The 21,502-nt window shown below is 30.0% G+C and overlaps 1 protein-coding gene and 1 pseudogene across 2 annotated transcripts; one reads left to right on the plus strand and one right to left on the minus strand.

Annotated features, from left to right (window-relative positions):
- The first annotated feature begins 219 nt into the window (after positions 1-219).
- LOC124833904 (putative transcription factor KAN4) lies at positions 220-8,937 on the plus strand (annotated as a pseudogene). The gene is made up of 6 exons (XR_015785549.1): positions 220-1,447; positions 1,652-1,728; positions 2,315-2,360; positions 2,660-2,804; positions 8,107-8,185; positions 8,281-8,937. The product of XR_015785549.1 is annotated as a putative transcription factor KAN4 (transcript).
- Positions 8,938-12,787: 3,850 nt separating this feature from the next.
- On the minus strand, positions 12,788-16,085 carry LOC124833895 (annexin D5-like). Its single transcript, XM_047308466.2, has 6 exons — positions 15,903-16,085; positions 15,358-15,503; positions 14,700-14,921; positions 14,205-14,420; positions 14,029-14,118; positions 12,788-13,198 (listed from the first exon to the last, which is right to left on the minus strand). The coding sequence occupies exons 1-6, from the start codon at positions 15,976-15,978 to the stop codon at positions 12,995-12,997; spliced, it is 954 nt and encodes a 317-aa protein (XP_047164422.1). The 5' UTR covers positions 15,979-16,085; the 3' UTR covers positions 12,788-12,994.
- Between the last annotated feature and the right edge of the window lie 5,417 nt (positions 16,086-21,502).

The following is a 21,502-nucleotide window of genomic DNA, read 5'->3' on the forward strand; positions in this document are numbered from 1 at the left end:
ATTTCATCCGTCCTCTTTGGAGAAAGAAAAATCAAACACAGCAAAACTTGTCCCAACTTTGCCTATGCAGTTTTTGCGTGTATTGACTACGCAGAAAAGAAAAGAAAAGCAGAGTTAATTAAATAGAAAAAAAGAAGAATGAAAAGAATTGTTGGAGTGTCACTTTCCTATATATACTCTCAACTCAAGTTAGCCAGCAAAAAACACTCTCATCTCTCTCTTTCTTTCCCATTCCTTTTACATTTTTTTGTTTATATTATATGCACCACTACACATCTTTTTCTCTCTCTCTCTCTTCATAGTTTTGTGTACCTGAGAAAGTGTCTTCTCTTTCAAAAATCTTTTTCATATATTTCATCACTTTGCAGCCCTTCAATTAATCACCTTAACTGATTCATATTCTAGCTTCCTCTTCTGTTTTTGGGGTTCTTCTCTGATAAAATATATCAAATTTCAATCTATAGTGGAAGAATAAACATATATATGTATATTTAAGCACCCTTTCTCTCCTTTCAAATTCTGAATTCTTCATTGGTTGAGTGTGTTTTTCTTTTTCTATTTTGGTTTTGTTCCCTGTGTTGTTGCTAGCACATCATATACTATAGATTGAAATCATTTCTGGGAATATAGGTGATTGATAAAATGCCCCAGAATAGCATTTTCCGAGACCAATCATCGAATCAGATTCCTGATCTTTCCCTTCACATTAGCCTCCCAAACAGTGCTCCTTCTTCAATTTACACTGGAGGGGATTCGCCCTTTGATACATGGCCACAACAAGCAGATGAAGATGACTATGCCGAAGGCTTCAAATCCCACAGTGATGGTTCAATCAAAGGTTGTAGCCCTTACCACACAGATACACAACTTTCTTTAGCAAACTCTACAACTGCTTTCACTGCTACTCCCTCTGAGGCTGACAGCACCTGGAGGAAGAGAAACTTTGTTAGACTCAGCCATCATCATGGGGTTTCTGATGGTCAAATAAGACTCATCAATGGAATCCCTCTCTACAGTAACCTTTCATCTTTGGACAACACCAGTACTGCTCCCTCAATAGAGAGAAGCCCCACCAACAAGTTTTCCTTTCCTTCTCTATATTCACTTCCACACCCTCCTTATTCTGCCAATTCTGCTCCTAACTATAGCTATAATGGTGCTGTTGGGGGTGTGGCAGCAGAACCAATCTCAAGGTTTCATGATATAACCATGGAGAATACTCCAAGGCCCCAACAGTTTCAGTACTTTGATTACCCTCAGCAGCTGCAGCAGTTTGGGAATAGTACAAATTTTGGAGCTTCTGAATTTTCTAATGGATTTGTGAGGTCAAGAATGTTGCCAAGGCAACAAAGTAGTAAGAGGAACATGAGGGCTCCGAGAATGCGTTGGACTAGTTCTCTTCACAACCGCTTTGTTCATGCTGTTGAACTACTTGGTGGCCATGAAAGTGAATCTCTCTTCCTCTTCCTTTTTACATAGATATGTGTGTGTGTGTGAGAGAGAGTTTCTGTACTGTGTTTGAAGAGTCATTAACAATAATATAAAATGGTGTTTAAAATGAAAAATTACATATCCAAGATGTGAAATTAAAGACAATAGTATTGTTCTAGGTTTTGCCGTGTTTTGAAGTGTTGTGTTTGTTGGATGTTAGGGGCTACTCCTAAGTCAGTTTTGGAACTAATGGATGTGAAAGATCTAACACTAGCTCATGTGAAGAGTCATTTGCAGGTATATATGACTTACACCTTACCATCATTTTCTTATCCTCATCTCCTTCTTCTTCCATGTAAAACAAAATCACAGAAAGAAAAAAGCTTTGTATTTGTATTTCTCTTTCTTTCCCTCTGTGTTTTGTTGCGCCTCTGTGGAGTAGGGTAGTGTGTAGACTTTGTCCAAGGTCTATCTATCCAAGGGGCCGCACAGGAACCGAGGCATGCAGTGAATGAATGAATGATGAACAGTGGAAGTTGTTGTTTGATGCAAGAGGAACATGACAAGTTCTACTTTTCATGAGAGAGAAAGGCAAAGAGATAAAAGATAGAAAGAGAAAGTAGGAAAAGTAGCCATCATTTCTCAATAATAGAAGCAATTACTTACCTTACCAAACATCAACCTCGTGGTTATTAAACAAACAAACCCACAAAAAGAAGCATCTGATTTGATTATTTTCTCCCCTTTTTTATTCTCCTTCAAAATCTTCTTCATAGACAATTCAGATTTCCCATCTATCATTGCTCTTTCTCTTTTTTAATATATATAAATTTCCATTTCTTTCTATTATATTAATCTCATCTGTCTTTTTTTGTTACTGCAGATGTATCGGACTGTTAAGAACACTGACAAACCTGCACCTTCTTCAGGTAATTCATATATAATTGTAATTCTCACCCTCGCAGCTTGCAATATTTTACCTAATGCAATTCCTTGATTTCCGCTCCAAATTTTTTAGCTCAATGTTTTCAATTCCTATGGAGATTCCCTAACACTAACACCCCTTTATGACTCAGACCCTCTTAATCTATATCCATTAACTAATAATTTCTTTGTGTGTATAACATGTATGTACAAAAGAAAGATTAATTAATAGTGTGTCTATGATGATGATGCGATTTTGAATTATATTAATGCTTGATTACATTTACATAATGCAATAAAACAGATGGGGATGAGGATTTCATGTCCATAACAGTCCCAAATAATCAAAATAAGAATTTTTTACCCAATCAGAGAGGAGCTCCAAATGCATCCATGGATCATGATATGGGCCACACTTCCAGAAATCTATGGGCTAATTCTTCTACCAGGTAATCTCTTTCTCTTTCTCTGAGCTGTATGTATGAAAATGTTTGAAAATAATGTCTCAGTGTCACTGTCTGCATGGGTGCATGGTGTTGGATTTTCACTATCTATGCAAGTGTTCATGTTTTAAGTTTTGAGTTTAATAATTGAACTTGGGGAAAATCTGAAAGTCCAATGTACACCCTTTTGTGAAACTGAAAAAGTGCTTCTCTCTGACAACTTTTGCTTTTCATTTATTTTCTCCACTTCTGCTTTCTTTCTCTCTTTCTGAAGATCAAAGCAGCGATTCCTCATTTGGTTGATACCCCTTTTTGATACAATGTCATTCACCCTCTTTAAATGTGTAGAAAGCAAAGTTTCCTGAAACTAGACGAAATTTAGTGGCTATGTGCAAGTGAAAATATACATGGAGGACCTATTCTCTCCACTGTTGAATATGTACATTTATGGATTAACATTCTACTTTTAGAACAGCATATTTCTATGCTCTACATTGACTTATGCAGTTTCTTTCTCCCTTTGGCTATTATCATGCCATCTCTTAATGCACTTGCTTTGATCACAATTCAGTAACTAACACTACTTCACAACACTATACCGTTATCCAATTAGGCTTTATTTCTATTCCAATTTTCCTTTTCCTCTTGTTCGTACATTTGGTATTTTAGCTTTATCAAAGATTGATGCTTGGTACTATAGTTTCTAATTCAAAATTTGAGTCAACTAATACGACAAAAAGGGCTAAGAACTTAGGTGTGGAAAACTCCTACTGTGAGTACTAATCACAGAAAAGACATTTCTACCGAGAATTGCAATGCAATAGGTAGAAAACAATATCCTTAGTGGAAGTGAAGGTTCAGATATACAATTCTCAAAAAGTTGTCATTCAGTGATACAACATAATAATGCCTTTATGCTATGATTAACTTCTTTTTTGGGAGGCTAAAAATGTCTAAGATTTCAGACACAGAAAATCAAGCAAAACTTCACACTATTCTGGTTTATGACAGTCCCAAATGAGTCTGCTAATTTGCCTAATACACAACTTAGTTTGTATGAGATCACATGAAATCATATTATATATATATTGATCACTTTTAGCTTCCCTAAGTCCTGAAAATGGTGGTCAAAATTTGAGTTGGATTCTAATGAATTTAGCTCTGATGTTGTCTCGGTCCTCCCGTTTGTACACTGCAAAAAAGTTCCTTCAAGTCAGAAAGATAGACAGTGAAGTTGAATTCTTTGTTTCTATTTTGCTACACAACTCATACTTAGAAGAGAAGTGCTGGTACAGGGAGGTTGAATTTTCATCACCTTTTTTTTGTAATTAATTAAGTTTTCTGAGATCTATTAAATAAGTTAAACATGTTTCTTATTTAGTAAGAATTAGAAAATAAAAAGTTGAAATTTATTTTACTGTGAAAATATACCAGCAAAATAATACATTTAAGTGCACAAATTATACATTTAGAAGAGAAACATTATAATAAGTACAATATTTTCAATTTTCCATGCTTTTTTTAAAAAAACTGTGGTATTTGAGAAGAAAAGAACTAAGTAGCAGAATTAATTAGGACTATTTTTTTATTCATATAAATTTTATATATAAAATTTCCTATGAATAAAATTGCATTATACTAGCAAATTAATATGTTTATAAATGTGCATTAGGGTGGCATTCTCATGTTCAAAGATGATTTATCAGATAACTCAAGCATCTTTAGACCAAATACATTATTGATTTAGTGTAATTAAATAAAATCAATAATTTCATTTGGAAGGATGAAAAATGAGTCATAACTGTATAAGTATTCTAGGTGATTAATTAGGATTAATTATTTTTATTTTAATCTTGATCATTCACTTAAGATTGAAATCCTACTTTTATATTCTAATTAATGTTTGTAGAATTTTTATATGACGGGGACAAATAATTAAATTAAAATTTAAAAGAAGATTCAAGTTTAAAATATAAAATCATATGACTTTTAAAAATAATCATGTTTTAACCTTAATCGTTAATTAGTTATATTAATCCTTTGTCTAAACTATTATATTGTGAACATGTGTATGTAAAGGTTATAATTGTAACTTAATATATAGTTTATTACTAGATTAGTTGATGATACGAGTCTTTAGTAGAGAAGTGTTTATAAGTTGAGTTGAAACTAATCAATTTCTTAAATCCAAATCCAACCTAACTATAGATTGAGAATGATTGTTTTACATAAACAAAGAAAAAATAATTATTGAATAAAGAATCAAACTAAATGGATATAAAAACTTTGAATTCAAATGCTACACATATTTAAGTTATGTTTTATTAATGTAAAATTAAAAAAAGAAGTTGTTTTATGATATGTATTTTTAAACAGTATTTAAAATAAATTAAATATTATATAGTATATAGTATGACATTGGTCAAACTAATTGAGATGCAAGTCAAACCCACCTGATAAGCTACAAAAGCCTAGTTAGGTTAATGGACAGCCTGTTGCACCTAGCAATATATTGTAATAAGATTAATTTCAACACAGATTTTGAAAAGAAATATTTTTTTTATATAGTAAATTTATTTTCCCATTTTAGAGAATTAGAATCTATTTTTTGTATCGACATTATAAATAAACTTAATTACCTGTGAAAGAATGAAACAGACACAATGAAAGCTTCCAAAAAAAATAATCTTCTGTTTGCTAATTTGTTAGAAAGGAAAGAACAATGAAACAAAACATAAAATAAAGTATTTTTAAAAATTAAAGTTTATTTGATTTCTAGCAATAATTAATTTGATGTCACTTTATAAAAATACAAGTAAAACGGCAAGAGATCTTCATGAGTAAATTACACACAATTAAACTTACATCACATAATAACTTAAGTTTATAATGATGTATAAACACAAGCTTAACCTTATATTAAATTAAGTTTTATATATAAACTTTCAATAATAGGGTCCTTCCCTATATTACTATATTTTACTATTTTTATCTCCAAAAACATTTTCCTTGAAATAAAAAGTTGTTTCTGAAGAATTTTGATCTTTCACTAATAAGAATATAATTTCTTAAAGGATAATATTCTTAACAAAGGTATTACTAGATATTTAATTCTCCAGTATATGACATTTTCACACAATTTTAAAAATTTGTTTCTAAAATATATATTTTTTTAAAATCATTATTAATTTTCTCCCACTATCTACATCACCTAATAGGGCTTAATCAAATCGTTCTCAGAAAAAAATATTCTCTTTCTCTCTCTTCATATAGAGATAATTAGTGGGAATTATTTGAAAACAACTATGGCAGAAAGTAAACTTAAAAAATGCTTCTCAAACCTTAAAATACACATATTATACTTTTCTCAACACTTTTTTTTACTTAAAGTGTTTGAAACTTTTATGAATACTGAACTATCTTTTAAATTTTTCCATCAAATTTAACAATAAAATTATACCAATAGTATGATTTCATTTACAAATTCAAAGTCAAGGTTTAATTAAAAGACATAATTATCAAACTACTCATATCAACACTTACAGATTTAGGTTTTGTTTAACCTATCTTTAAAAATATAAAACTAATAAAAAAGCTCCTAATTCAGAGTTAATGGAGGATATGTTCTTGAATCAAACACTGACTCACAAACACACACATATGTTCTTGACTTCCTTTTAAAAACCTAGATTCCCTGTTGTTTGGTCTTTTTTCATTATTCCTTGCCGTTTCCTGATTATTTTTCTTACCTTTTTTCTGATAAATTCTCTGCAACAGAACTTTTATATTGTATAATACAACGAAATACATCTTCAATCTATTCGTGACATAAAATGTTGTAATGCATGAACAGAAACTAAAGTTTTTAAGTGAATATACATGTACTCAAAAGCTCTTAAACTTTATAATTTCTTGTAGAAATAACTGCATGCTGATGGCTTAAATGTAAGTATAGTCCTTTCTCTGATCAGGTACGAATGAAATAAATGCACATTGACCATCACAAGTGTTTGTTTTAATGTACTATAATGTTCTAATATCAGTAAACCTAATTATAAGACTGAACTTGTAATCTTTACTTTACCAGATGAAGAATATATACCTACTTTTGAAAGTTTTAAATGGAGAAAAAAATTTAAGATTATAAGTGAAATATACTTGTTGGAACATATTATATGATACATAGAAACGATACCTTTTTAATGTTTGTGTTGTTTGCATCATATTCATTCGAATTAGATCTTACGAAAATGAAAGCATAAAGTATTTTTTTATTCAAAGCAAATGTTCTCTGTATTTTATCTTCAAAAGTTAATAAAGTAGGTAGCATGTGGTCAGTGGAGTAGAGAAGAATTAAAGCTAATTCACACTGCAGAAGAACTAAAGCTGTACGTATACATAATTTCATAGAACCATCATGTTTAAATGTTGGTAATCATGACTTCATGGTCGTAATTAATTCAGCTCTTTCACTTCTTTCACCTCAGACAACAGATTAGTACAACTTTTCTTTTACAATAATGAAAGATAAGAAAGAGAGAGAAGTGAGAGATTGAATCATACAGTAAAAGAAATGGAGAATGAAAAGAAAATATTGTTCAAAACTCATAAGAGATTATCATATCTGTCTTTTCAACTAGTAAGAATAACATTAACAAGATATTTAAAAAAATCAATGGATATATATACTTAAAATTAAAGAAAAACCAATATATAAATATATAAGCTAATCAATATATATATATATATATATATATATATATATATATAATATTGTATTTTTTTCTATGTAAATGTCTTTAAAATAAAAATTTTATATTGATTAAAGATAAAACGAATTCATACTACATTTAAACTTAGTGTTATAAAATTCAATTAGGTTTAAAATTCATTTTTTATCATGATATCAGAATATAATTTTAAATCTATTTTAATAAAATTTATCATTTATTATGATATTATCATCTATTAATATTTATTCTTGTATTCTAGATTTATATGTTTTGGTGTGAGATATGGATCGGACATTCACAGATACTTAGTCTTGTATTGTTTTTCCTTACCTCAATTTTCAGAAACTGCTATTTCTGTCTGCTTTATCCTCGTTTGTGTTCTTCACATACTGGTAGCTGCTTAGTTTTTCATATCTTAGTACTGTTATTATTTTCCTTGCAATATGTTAGAACTCACAATAACACAGTGAAATAACGAAAACAATAATTTGTCTAAAATAAAGATTGTGTCATAATTAATACGTTTGTCTGTGACATTAAACTTCTCAAAATTTGTTCCTTGAAATGACTCACAGTAGAGGAGCACGGATAGAAGCTAGTACACATGATTTGGAAGAAATCATAGCATCTCAGCATTCTGGGAAATTTTCTGAGGTTGTGACTTAATCATTTCACATCAATGATCTGTTGAGATGGATAAGAATAATATATATATATAGCCTGAGTTCATGAAAAACTACTTTGTGCAGGGAAACAACAACTACACACAAACAAGAAGCTTCAAGGATCAAAATCCAAGCTTGGAGTTCACCTTAGGGAGATCAACACAAGAATGAAAATGCCTAATTTTAACTGGTTTACATGATCACTTCATTACTAGCCAAAAATAGAAAAGATTAATGCACAGAATATAAATTAATTATAATATATAGGCAGTGCTTTTTCCAGGGCAAAGATGTAATGCACTTTCCAGAAATCTAAAGCATCTCTGTATATTCTTTTTGGGCCAAAGCTTATTAGGTTGTGTTAGTCGTTATATAAATGTTATTATAGTTAAAAGTAAAAGTTGAAGAAAAGAAGGAATCAGATGTATAATAAGGCCTTTGTTCCCTCTTTCTTTCTTTTTTCTCCTTTTTCCTTTCTTTTTTCCCTAGGTTCTTACAGATTTGTCCATGCACAACTTTTCTTCAGCCTCGTTTTGATTCTTGTTTGTGTGAAAGCTTGATATAGCTGGTATCTATCATTAGTATACTTTTGTTCTTTGGATTTTATCCTTGACTTGTGCATCATCAAAATTAAGAAAAACAGTGATGATTGTGAAAGATTTGAAGAATATATCAGTGAGTTTTCTTTCATGTGTATGCAGAAATCACATCTTTTGGTAAATCCTGCTAAAAAAAGGTGTTTGTGCTTATAAAAATTCCTGATACATGAGCTATGATTGGAAGATATCCACGTTACTTGATACTGTGATTTGCATGTTTGTGTTGTGATTGTGGCTTGCATTATGCCCCACTTATGAACTCCTTTTCGTTGATATGATATTCCACTGACTTGATGCTCTGATGGAAAAGCCAGTTGCAACAGCTGTAACCTTAAGTGAAGCATATTCAAAAAAAAGGTTACAATATGTGAGCATTTTGGTTGTTAGAGGTTTATGTTTCATCCTTTGGAGAATCACATTATAACTAATTATATATCTGTATTTTGCTGCATTAATTCAGATTATACTGTTGTTTTTGTAATTCAGATGCTGTAGTGTTTCATTTTTAAACCAATATAAAACTTAAAATTTAATTTTTATACACTTTCAGCATAGGTCGACATCTGTCTATTATTTTAAGAATACATCTTATATATGTCAATAATTTTAAACATGTTGATTTGTTAAATCTTTTAGATTATCGACATGCTTCAATTAAATTTTAAATTGAAAAATACTGTGATCAAATTAAATTTATTTCACTTATGTGTTTTTTTGGAGTGATTTATTGTAATAGGAGAGGAAAGAAATAGGCATGTCAAGGTTGTTTGAATGAAGTGATCTGAAGGACTATAGTGAGAGTTCAATCTCTTAAATTTGTTTTCCTTACATACCCAAAAGTGATTTATTGTAATAATAATAATAATAATATAAAATAATAAATCATATTTCATTTTAACATAATTTATATTTATTATGCTTTATTTTAATTTATTTTTATAATTAAATATAAAATAATAATATTTTAAATTTAATAATTAAAACATTTTTTTATCTATCAAATTCACCATCGTATCATTCACAAATATAAATAATATTTTTTTCATTTCTTATAATTTTTTTCTTAATCCAAATAACTTTATCTTTTTTTTAAGTTCAGAGATATATCGGTATGAATCATTAAAAATATCTGTAGTTTTTTTAATCATATAAAGAAAATTAAGATAACTGATGTTCTCACATTTTTTTTCTACTTAATATATTTATAGCATTTCAGTAAAATTGTTTTAAAAAAAGAGAATTAGGGTTAGTTTTAAGATATGCAGTAAAAAGAAAAAAAGATGTGGTGAAAGATAGGGCAAGTTGATGAAGATGAAAAGGTTGTGCATGATTGCATGATGAGAACATTAATTGCAGAATGTGAATGTCTGCATTATTATTTTGGCATGGAAGATGATGGAAACACAGTGAAAGGGACTGATAGCTCCACATTGATCTACACCACTCTAGGCCAAATAAATCATTCAAAATCACATATCACTACTTCAATTGGTCCACACCTTAATTAAATGCCCTTTGCCCTAGTTTCACCTAAATTTATTTATTTCATCATGCTTTTTTATACTTATTACATTCTTCAATAATTAATATATTCTTTTTTTTCTGGGTGTAGTATATTTTGAAAAAAATAATGTTTTTTGTATATACAGAAAGGATAAAAAAATAGGATAGACATAGTCAAAATCACATGCTTTAAACACAAAATTTAATTCCCTATAATTAACTTTTATCTATTTTTTTGGGTAATCTGTTTCTTTTTTCGAAATGCAAAAGTGAATTTTATGGTTTGCCATTTTTTGAAGATGGTGATTCTATTGAGAGCCTAAACCAAAAAGAAAATTGTTAAAAATATATAATTGGTATTTGTTTGGTGAGCCATTAATTTTTGTCTAATATTACATTTTCATAGTTTTTATCAGCAAATCCCTTTCAAAAAAAATTTCTAATAATTAGTCCTTTCATTTTGACAGCTATTTGACATTTTTAATTATTTTAACATTTATTAGTCAAATATTTTCGCACTCAAAAAATAATCACATTCAAATTATTCATCATCCATATTTTTTTATGCAAAATTATGATTTATACTAAACAATTCTTTAAATTATAATATAGACAGTTATTGTTGAAGGTCCAGTGATAAAATCAGTTTAAAATAGTAAATGCAACCTTATTTTACTTTTGTAAAATTGAATTAAATTTAAAATCTACTTTTTAATCATTACCAAAAAATCTAATAAACTTATTATCATATTCATGTTATACCATATGTTTGTTTTCATATAAAAAAAATCACGTTAAACTTCAAAACTCTGAAATAATACAAAATATTAGTTATGTATTTTTTTTCATCAACAAATATATGCGTGAGTAATTAAAAGATGACAATGTAATATTTTTTATTATATTTATATGCATTTTATTTCTTGATATAGTAACTTTAGAAGTGTTATGCATTACTATCAAAATGGACTCACTGTATATTAAGAAACCCGAAATTAAGTATGCAAATTTTTATATTCTTATTAAACATTTGTGTCGTTCTTAATGACGTGCCTCTTGTTTCTTGTATTAGAGGAAAAGAGAAAAATGGGCAAGAAATGAGCTTGAAGTCAGAAATTTTTAGGTCAAAAATGAAAAAAAATAATACCATATTTTATATTTTTTTATGATTTAATACAACAAGAAATCTCACATAAGTCAAGAAAAACTCCTTAAAATTTTATATATAATTATGCATTATAAAGTTGAAAAAGACTTGGTGAATTGAATGGGTTTGTGTACATAAAAACTCCTTCCACAAGTTAAAACCACTGATTTTTTTATTTTTTATTTTTCATTTAAACTTGCAAGGGTTGGACTTTGGTATGTGCATTCTAGAACCACAAATCAAGATTAAATTTAAGTAATTTGTGCAATATTTTCCACAGAATATTAATAATAATAATAATAATTTCTTTAACATAATGTCATTATCTATGTGAGAAAAATATCATGAATAGTCTCGGAAAAAATAAGGATTAAAACGTTGTAAAATTTTGTTGAAAAATTTATATTAATCAGAGATAAAATTAAATTATAATATATAAATGATTTTTTTTTTTACTTTTTCTTTATGCACCCCTCTAATTACTAACAGCACCTCCATAATTATTAAACCTCATTAATAAGGTGTTACAAAGACCAATTCCAAAAAAATTGGAGAAGAAACTTTTAAATTATAACCTATTTTAAACTGTGTAATATGAAATCTTTACAGATTGAGCAATGGGGAAGAATTAGACTTGGAGATTAAATTATACTTTAAGGATATTTTAGTCTTTTCGCTTTTAGTTGATGCAGATAGTAATTAAAGGGTGCAGATAGGAAAAGGCAACTTTTTTACCTTCCCTGTTTAGAGGCCCAGAAAGGGGAATCTACACCAAACAGCTCCTATATATTAAATATCATGGTTTCGATTTTCTACAATAAATTATATTTCAAGTTTAGAAAATAATAAAGTTGTAGCTTTCAGATTCTTCAAATAGTTTATTTTTCTTAAATATATATACTCCTATATTTTTTTATTATTAAGTCTTTTGTACAACTGCTATATTTCTTTAATATCCTGTATTTATTTCTCCCTTTTGTTCTTTCTTATCAAAAGTTTAATTGATCATTTAATTGAACTAATGACATCTTGATAAGAAATTAAGTGGTTGTATAGTATTAATCAATGTATCAGTATTGTCACATACATCTCTCACTTTTTTGCTCATTCTTTTCTTTCCAACATTCCTATGTTCTGTAGCAGAAAAATCTAAAAAGAACCTTAGCCTTAAATTATATCTCTAAAAAGTAAAAGTTATAAATAGTTATGTGGTCCAATTATAACAAAAACGTATTAAGTAAAACTACTAAATCTGATGTCAATCATATGTGTAGGATTGAATGGAAAGTAATAGCTTTTCTAACCTCAATTTGACTGTTAAAACAAGAAAAAAACATATATATTTAATACACAAAAGTTCTTCATCAATGCATTACGCTGAAACTAATACTCTCAAAGCATTAGTACAAGTGTACAAAACAATGACAACAACAATAACAACAACCTTATTTTACAAGAGATCGGTTACACTACATGGATCACAAACTGCAACAAACCAATCTTAAACCATCAGAGGGGTGAGTTTATTCCACATTGAACATCTTGTTGGCTAGATATTAGGGCCTAAAAGTGAGAGAAGAAAAGCTCTGTAGTGACCAGATGTTTCTGAGTGAACTGCATCATTCAGAGTCTTCTTGTGTTTCTTTGAATATTCTGCTTTGATATACTGCATGTCAACCTCTGTCCTTGTCACAATCACTCTTATCAGTGTGGAATCATCAGTCCCCAAACCTTTCATTGCCTTGTGCAAAACCTGCATGGTGGTCACATATTTTAAAAGCTTCCCTCATTCATATTTGAAGAATCAATTCCATTAATGTTGGCTTTGGCAAATCAAAAGGCATCATGATGAATATAAATAGCTTTAACCCATGACTCTGATATCATGTTTAGAAATAAACTTTAATATTAGTTCAATCTTACAAAACTGGTTTGCAATATGAAATCTACACTCACTTATATATTATGAATTGACCTTATCCATATAGTCGATATCCCAGATTTCCAACAAAAAGTTACAAGAATCCAAATGACTTAGCCAATACAATCTGCTTATTCTAAATGCCCTGGAGAAAATATGTTTGACAAACTTGCTCTGGAATGTCAAAAGGCGTTCTCGGTTTCTTTTTTCTAAAAATGCTGAGTTTTTAAAATGCAACCAAACAAGGTTGTTTACCCAACTGTTTAGGGCGTCTTTTAAATTCAAGGTTTTTAAACAAGGTTTTAAAACGCAACTACTGAGTTGTTACTATTTAATTGTTTAAGACATTTGCTTTGGAAACACTTTTCAAAAGTTGACAGATTAAGGATGGAAATTAAGTGCTGAGTATTATGAAATTGTTCTGTAAAAGGCTTTTAATCAAAAAGTAAGAAGGAAATCAAACAGGTACAGGTCCTAAACCTTTCAAAATAATTTCCTTCCATGTAACACAAGCACAATTTATTTTAAACAGTGAAATACATGTTCAACGTCATTGTCAAAATAATTCTTTCAATAAGCCTAGCATAAGTGTCTACAGTTAGTCATTGAACAAAAAATTGTTGAAATTGCATTGCAAGAAGCACTCATCAAAAGTTGAATACCTTAGCAAAGTACTTTCCAGGATGAATGGCACATTGGACAATTGTCAAAAGTGCAAGTTCAAACAGTCCAGATGTTTCATTCTTTATTGCCTGATAAATTCAGATTGAACAAACACAGTAAAAATATCAGAAGAAAGAGTAAATTCAATTAAAGAAATTAAAAATGATGAAGATACCTTCTTCAGAGAATGACCATACATGTCATGGTAATAAGCACTGACAGCAGCCAAATGTGCAGCACTCCGTTCACTGAATATGTGGATAAAGGACTTTTCATCAGTTCCTAGTTTCTTCTCCCCTGCTTTGTAAAGAACTTTTGCATCCTTCTGAGCAATTTCTCTGTTAACTTCAGGGCCTTCAGGACGAGGTGTGCTTATATATGCAAGCAACAGCTGAAGCAAGTTTCATACATAAAAGGTATCAATAGCAGCAGTTCCACTCTTCTAATTACTTGAAAGGAACTCATGGATTCAAACATGAAAGCAAACTAATTTGGAGAATTTTTCTGTCAGTAACATTTCTAAACTTATCTTAGCTAAAGAAGCTCATTTCGTTATTTTCTTTCAGTTTCTCTCTTAAAAAATGTTCATGCATTAATTAGTTTATCAAGGCATATCCTGAAGAACAACATCTTGGGTTGGTTTCATGAATGTTAGCAATAGAAATCTCACCTTTTGATGATCACTCCCGGGGCTGGTGTTTGCTTGAATATCATGCTCAAGATAAACACCAAACAATGAATGGTAGACCTGTTTTAAATACTGCAGCTGAGATGGAGTTCGTGAACATATAACTTCAGTAGCACCTTCAAGGCTTCGGATCTCTACCAGAGACTTCCTAATGATTGATGCATCACGTCCTGCAGGGTCTTTCAACCACATCAGAACTGCACTCTGATAAACAGACAAAAAAAAGAACGTATAAGACCAACCAGAAGTGTTGGGAAACATTTCATCCTCTATTATAAATTTTAAGACACATGATTTAGTTTTCTATACAAATATGTTTCTAGAATATGAATAATCTATCTATATGTCTATTTTTGTCTAAAACACATTTCTGCTCTTTCATCGGTTCTGTTTGGTTTCATCAGTTTATAACAACAATGAGACCTGAGCCAAATTTTAATCTAAAGTTTTAAAACAATAGATTTATGAATTTTCTTCGTTCAATATTATTATTTATTTAATGTCTGATTTAGACCTACACTTACATTCCTGACATATATGACACTTATGCATAAAGAATGTATTTTTGCTCTTTGTTTCTTACATAAGTTTATGGAAATTTTCCTCTGAACATGGTACTGTATTTTAATGATTAGTATACCTCTAACTTTCCACTAAGCTCTGAAGCTAAACGTTTGGAAAGTTCCTCAGAATACATTGTTTTGTACTCTTGTTGGATGTAGGCACGCTGTGTAGCATCACGATGAGCAAGAAGATTGATAACAGCACTGGTATCACAACCCAATCCTGTGAAAACAGCACAATTATAAAGAAATCACAGGTCTGAATAATTGAAAAAAATGTTCAAATTAGGGTTGAGAAAGTTCAGAGCAATATAAGAAAGAAACATTCAAGAGTGAAGACTCTCCTTCACAAGGCACATTTACATGCAAAACAAAAAGAAAACAACAACATTGGCAATCAGGGCTTGTTTCCAAACTTCAAAATTAAAACCAAAAATGCAAAAAGGTTAATACTGGGATATTATGTTAAAATTCACACTGACATGACATGAATTTCCAGAAATAGCATGTTCCCCAAAGGGAAGTTTCAAACGGAAAACTAGGTAGTTAATTAAAGGTGAGACTTTTAAGGTGTGTTTAAAAAAGCATAAGAAGAATTGAAAATTGAAGAGAAAAAGGGTACCCTTAAAAGCACGGTAAAGTTGCAGTGCATCATCTCTAGGAGAAGGAGGAACTGGGGGCACAGTCAAAGTAGCCATCTTGATTCCTGTGAGAAACTCTCAGAAGAGAAGTTGGAAAAATAGAGAAAAATGTTATGAGAAGATAACACCAATGGGGTTGAATTATTAGTCCACCATATTTAGAAAACATTAATTTCATCTTTCTTCAACATGTCCTACCCAACCACTTTCTTCTACCAAAGTAACTTATTGTTGTCTCCACTTCTTGTCTTGACCTGAAAAAAAGCCATTCCTTTATCAATTATAAGAATAATAATATTAATGACATGTTTTTATATTTATATGATGTTGAAAATCCACTAAAGATAATATTAATTTAAAGTATATAGATAAATATAAATTTTAATTTTTAAATTGATTATATAAAATTAAGTTAAACTTAAAGTTTATTTTTTAACTTTTTTTAACATGACATTAAATTCATAGAATTTCTACATCGATTAGGTATATAAATACATATATTATATAAAAAATATTGTCCTAGATTCTTATATAACCTACCATTACCCTTATAATAAATACGTTTATTTTGGCTTCTTTTGACTCAGTAAACCACTTGACTTTTCGAAGTCGATTCCTTAAGAAAAAAAATTATATTTATATGTTGTTATTTGATGAAAAAATATATTGTAAAATGCATCGAAAAGAAGTCCTATCCTCAATCTTCAGTGTGCTGTCATCACTTTCAAAAAACCATTATGACCTGCATTCATGCACGTGAAAAAGTTGCTTATATAAATTGGGTAAGAAAAATAATAAGCATTTAATTTAACAAAAGATTATAGTAAATTTGACATTAAATGCATCTTTAAATGAATTCTAGTTATATTTTATTGGCATAATACCTTATTTTGTCCCAGTTTCGCTCGAAAATGTCAAATTAGTCCATCCTTCAAAAAAAGCGTCAATTACGTCCTCACTTAATAAAATTTGCATCAATAAAATCCCTTCCGTTAAATCCGTACAAACGGCGTTAATTATTTTTCTCTTTCTTCTACTTCCTCAATTAACGCCGTTTGTACGGATTTAACGGAAGAGATTTCATTGATGCAAATTTTATTAAGTGAGGATGTAATTGACGCAATTTTTAAAGGATGGACTAATTTGACATTTTCGAGCGAAACTTTGGACAAAATAGGGTATTAAGCCTATTTTATTTAAAGGACAAATTTGTGTATAAGTCTTACTGTTATAATTCATAATTTATTTTATACCTTAAAAATAAAGGTTAAAAATAATTAAATAATAAAGTAATTTTAAGTTATTATATAATTATTTGATACATAAAAAATTAAAAAATAATTAAATAATAAATAATTTTAATGTTGTTTTTTTAATTATTTATCTATATTGCTAAAAATTAAAATAAAATTAAATGTAGAAAAACTTAAGTTAATAAAGAAAACTACGAAAATATAAAAAAAAATGATCCAGTATATCAACTATAAAATAATAAAGTGTTAAACATCTAAATTTTTTTATAAAATAATTAATATATGAATTTGAAACCTTATTGAATATTTTTCTTTGGCTTTTCGATAATTTTTTGCAATATTTTTTTAACTTGATAAAAGAAATAGATAATATTTTAATATCTAAAATTATTAATTTTAAAGACACAAAGTGTAACATCCCAAAAATACAGTATAAAACTATATAATAGAATAATCACATATAATAATATTACAGATCAGCCTTACAAAAGATAGGACGTACGTTTATGGTCGAACGATCTTACAGAATAACGAGAAAGTTAAAACTGTACCAATAAGCAATCTAGATCAAACGGTTTACAAAAGGCCTATATCGAACGGTCATACAAAAGAAAAAGGTAAAAGATGATCGAACGGTCATCGTACAATTAAACTGACTACTGACCGAACGGTTCTACTGTTCGGTCTTAACTTCTATCTCGACCAAACTTTCTTCTTCTAGCGCTTTTTCCAGCAGCTCTTCTCCTTCTGCTCACATCCACACGGATGATCATTGCGATAGGATAATAACCGAACATACAAAACGGATAAGACAGAAAAATAGGGTAAGCTTATGTAATTTAATTCATGTATCAGCATATATTTCACACAATCAATTAAACCCGATAAAATCATTAACTCTTTCATGCAAAGCCTAATACTAGACTCTAATTGTCCGGACTGTATGAATTCTGTGTAGTTACGACGTTCGTGCACCCGGGTGATGTAGTAACTGGGATACCCTCAACAGCTGCCACCCGAGGTTAGTCCTATCTGTCCAAATTAACCATAAGGACTAGGACCTCCTGTCGTTCCCACACATGACTTACCCTTCTCAACGTGAGAAACGAGTAATCACGGAATATTAGGATGAACTGTCAGCTTAGCTTTATCCACATTCATACTTTACCAATTTCCAATATCCATTCATGAGATATTCCTCCCCGGAATACTCTTTCATAATCAAAGTCATTTCATCCATATCATATTCCATCATCTTTCATCATTAAAACTTCAACTTAACCAATTTGAATAAAGATCCCATAGGATACCAAATACTGAATGTTAGTTTTTAACCCAGAACGAGACTGAAAACTTGGAGTGAGACCGAGATGTCTCCAACTCAAAACTAATCAAATCGAGAGAGTTACTCACTTGTTGTGAAAGGGACCGAATACAATAATACTTCTCAGAGACCAATAGAATCGAACGTTATTTTCCAAGTGAGCCAATTTAATTAACTGACTCTTGAGATTTCAAACCAAACATCGCAAAGCCTAGGCTGAGTACTAAGACTCTAGGCCGAAACCAATTAAGACAGATATTGTAGGACATCAAATAATAGCACTTGACGGAATCATATGAAGAAACCGAACGCCAATAAATACTTAGCTTCTTAATGAGTTAAACATCAGGGAAACCGAATGTAAGTCGAAGACCGGGCACTGTAGAGAGCGAACGCTATTGAGTTTGGACGAACGCTCTTATTATAAAGATAGATTATGGAAATGAGAACTAGCGCCTGGTGTAAGACCGAGCACTTACTTAGTACGAGCACTTGGTGTAAGACCGAACACTACTTAGTACGAGCGCTTGGTGTAAGACCGAGCACTACTTAATTTATAGAATAAAGGCTTGATAAATATAAGATATCATTTAACTAATGTTCAAGAACGAACGAAATATACAAATACATATAGATATATTGAAGTTTATAATCAAATACCAAGGAATGAATATCCTTGGTTGAACGCTTAAGTACAAATATTACAAAACGAAGCGAAGACGCTAGTCTTCAACTAGAACTCTCTCCAAATGAAAGAATCCAGTTCCAACCGAGTCCACAAGAAAACCGAACACTATATCGAACGAGCGCTGGTTTAATACTAAACACTTATTAAGAACGAACGCTTGTATAATTGAATGGTCAATACTGACTCTCGACAACATGGTCTAATACCAAACACTTATTAAGAACGAACGCTACTGAGGACGAACGCTTGTATAATTGAATGATCAATATTGATTCTCGACAACAGGGTCTAATACCAAACACTTATTAAGAACGAACGCTACTGAGAACGAACGCTTGTATAATTGAATGGTCAATACTGACTCTCGACAACATCCCTACCCATTTCATGGCTTTCATTAATCATCAATGCTTTTAAACAACATACCATATTTCATCATCAACCAAATCATCAAACACAATATCATTCCAGTTTCTCATCTCTTAGATTCATATACTCATACAACCAACAATGCAGTAACAACCATATTTCATATTCATTCAGCAATCAACGAACATGCATCCATTCAAAGCAACAAAATAAATCAAATTATATAAGCTTCCCTTACCTCTTAACGTGTCCGAACGCTCACAGATATGGTTATTGGTTCACCTCTACCAATCATTCTACCCTCAACGCTCGACAACTTTCGAAACTAAATCAAGTAAAGATCACAACACTATCAGAATCACTCTTTTTAGAAGAGTGATCAACACATGAAACCAGAACTTGGGTTACATGTCCAGGAAACCACACGGCTGAGGGAGAGATGAACTTACCAGCTCGAAATCGAAAACTGATCGGTTCAAACGAACACCCTCGACGTCGAGAATGCTCAGGTGTGGTCTGTTTGATGATCGAAGGAAGAAAAGAGTAAGATTTCGTAGAGAGAAGATGAAGAAATCTTAGAGAGAAGGAGGAGAAGAATGGAGTTTCAGAAGGTTGAAGAAGATGGTTGCATGAAGAGAGTTGCGTGAATTTTTGAAAACTTAGAGTTTTACTCCTACCGTCAAAACCGAACGGCCACTCCACTACTCACACCTGTCTTCCACTTTCTGTTTTCCAGCTCCTCTTCCTCGACACTTGTCTTCCACTCCATGGGGTTTTGGGTAGATTTTTAATGGGTTTGACACAAAGTTAACCATGATCATTTTATTTTTTTTAGAAGTGAACTATAAATTATTTATTGTGAAATTTTCTCAAAACAACCTTTGTAAAATTTCTGAAACATGACTTTTGGAACATAATTATCGAAATAAGTTTTCTTGAACAAATGAAATGTATTTCAAAACAAAATTTTTAGAATAGTTTTTTTTTTACATATATAATATTTTCTGAACAAATTTTCCATAACATACAAAATATGTTTTAAAACGAACTATTTAAAATACAATTTCAAGAACAATCTTTCTAAAACATAAATAATAACTTATGGAACGTGCTTTCTTGAATAAGCTCTCTTTCTCTTCTTCTTCATCTCAAAGAATGCAATAAAGAATGGAAGTCTAGAAATAGAGATTGTAGCAGCAGAAACGGTGACATGGTTCACTGAAAGAGGGTATTTTTAATATTTTTATTTCAATTAATAGAAGTGTACCTTTAGTAATAATGGAGGTGTAGAAAGAAAAATCCATATTCAAAATGGACTCACAACCCCGAAATAGGCCCAAATGGATTGTATTACTTGAATTCAAGACCAGTGGCCTATTACTTAAATTTGTTACCATTAAACGGAGTTTAGATAGTTAAATGAAATATTATCTTATGTTATATACTCAATGAGATTTCATCACTTTATAGTATTGTTATTTATTTTCCACTATGTGAAGTAGCAGTGAATAAAACTCTATTTATCACGTCATAAATACTCTTAATTAATGAGGATAATATGTTACATTACAAAAACAAAATAGATATATATCTAATTTAGAAACCGAAATATAATTTTTTTTTTAAATTAAAAAAACGTATTCAATCATTGTTTAAAAATCTAAAATATACTAAAATAGAAAAACTTACATTACATTTAATACAATAAGCTATATATTTAAATTTTCTTAAAATTGAAATGTGAAATACATTTTACACAACAATAAATAAAATGTATATTTAATGAAAAATTTCATTTAAGTGTAATTTATTTTATATTTAATTTTATCTTGTTTGTATCTGGATAACATTATAGATTTTAGTGATAACCAAATCTCCTATACCATTGAACTTATAAGTTTCAAACCAATAAAAAGAAAATTTATTTCCTTACAAAACGTAATTAAA

This window comes from Vigna umbellata, chromosome 4 (genome assembly GCF_029865625.1).
Source record: "Vigna umbellata cultivar VRB3 chromosome 4, Vumbellata_1.0, whole genome shotgun sequence".
Classification (NCBI taxonomy): domain Eukaryota; kingdom Viridiplantae; phylum Streptophyta; class Magnoliopsida; order Fabales; family Fabaceae; genus Vigna; species Vigna umbellata.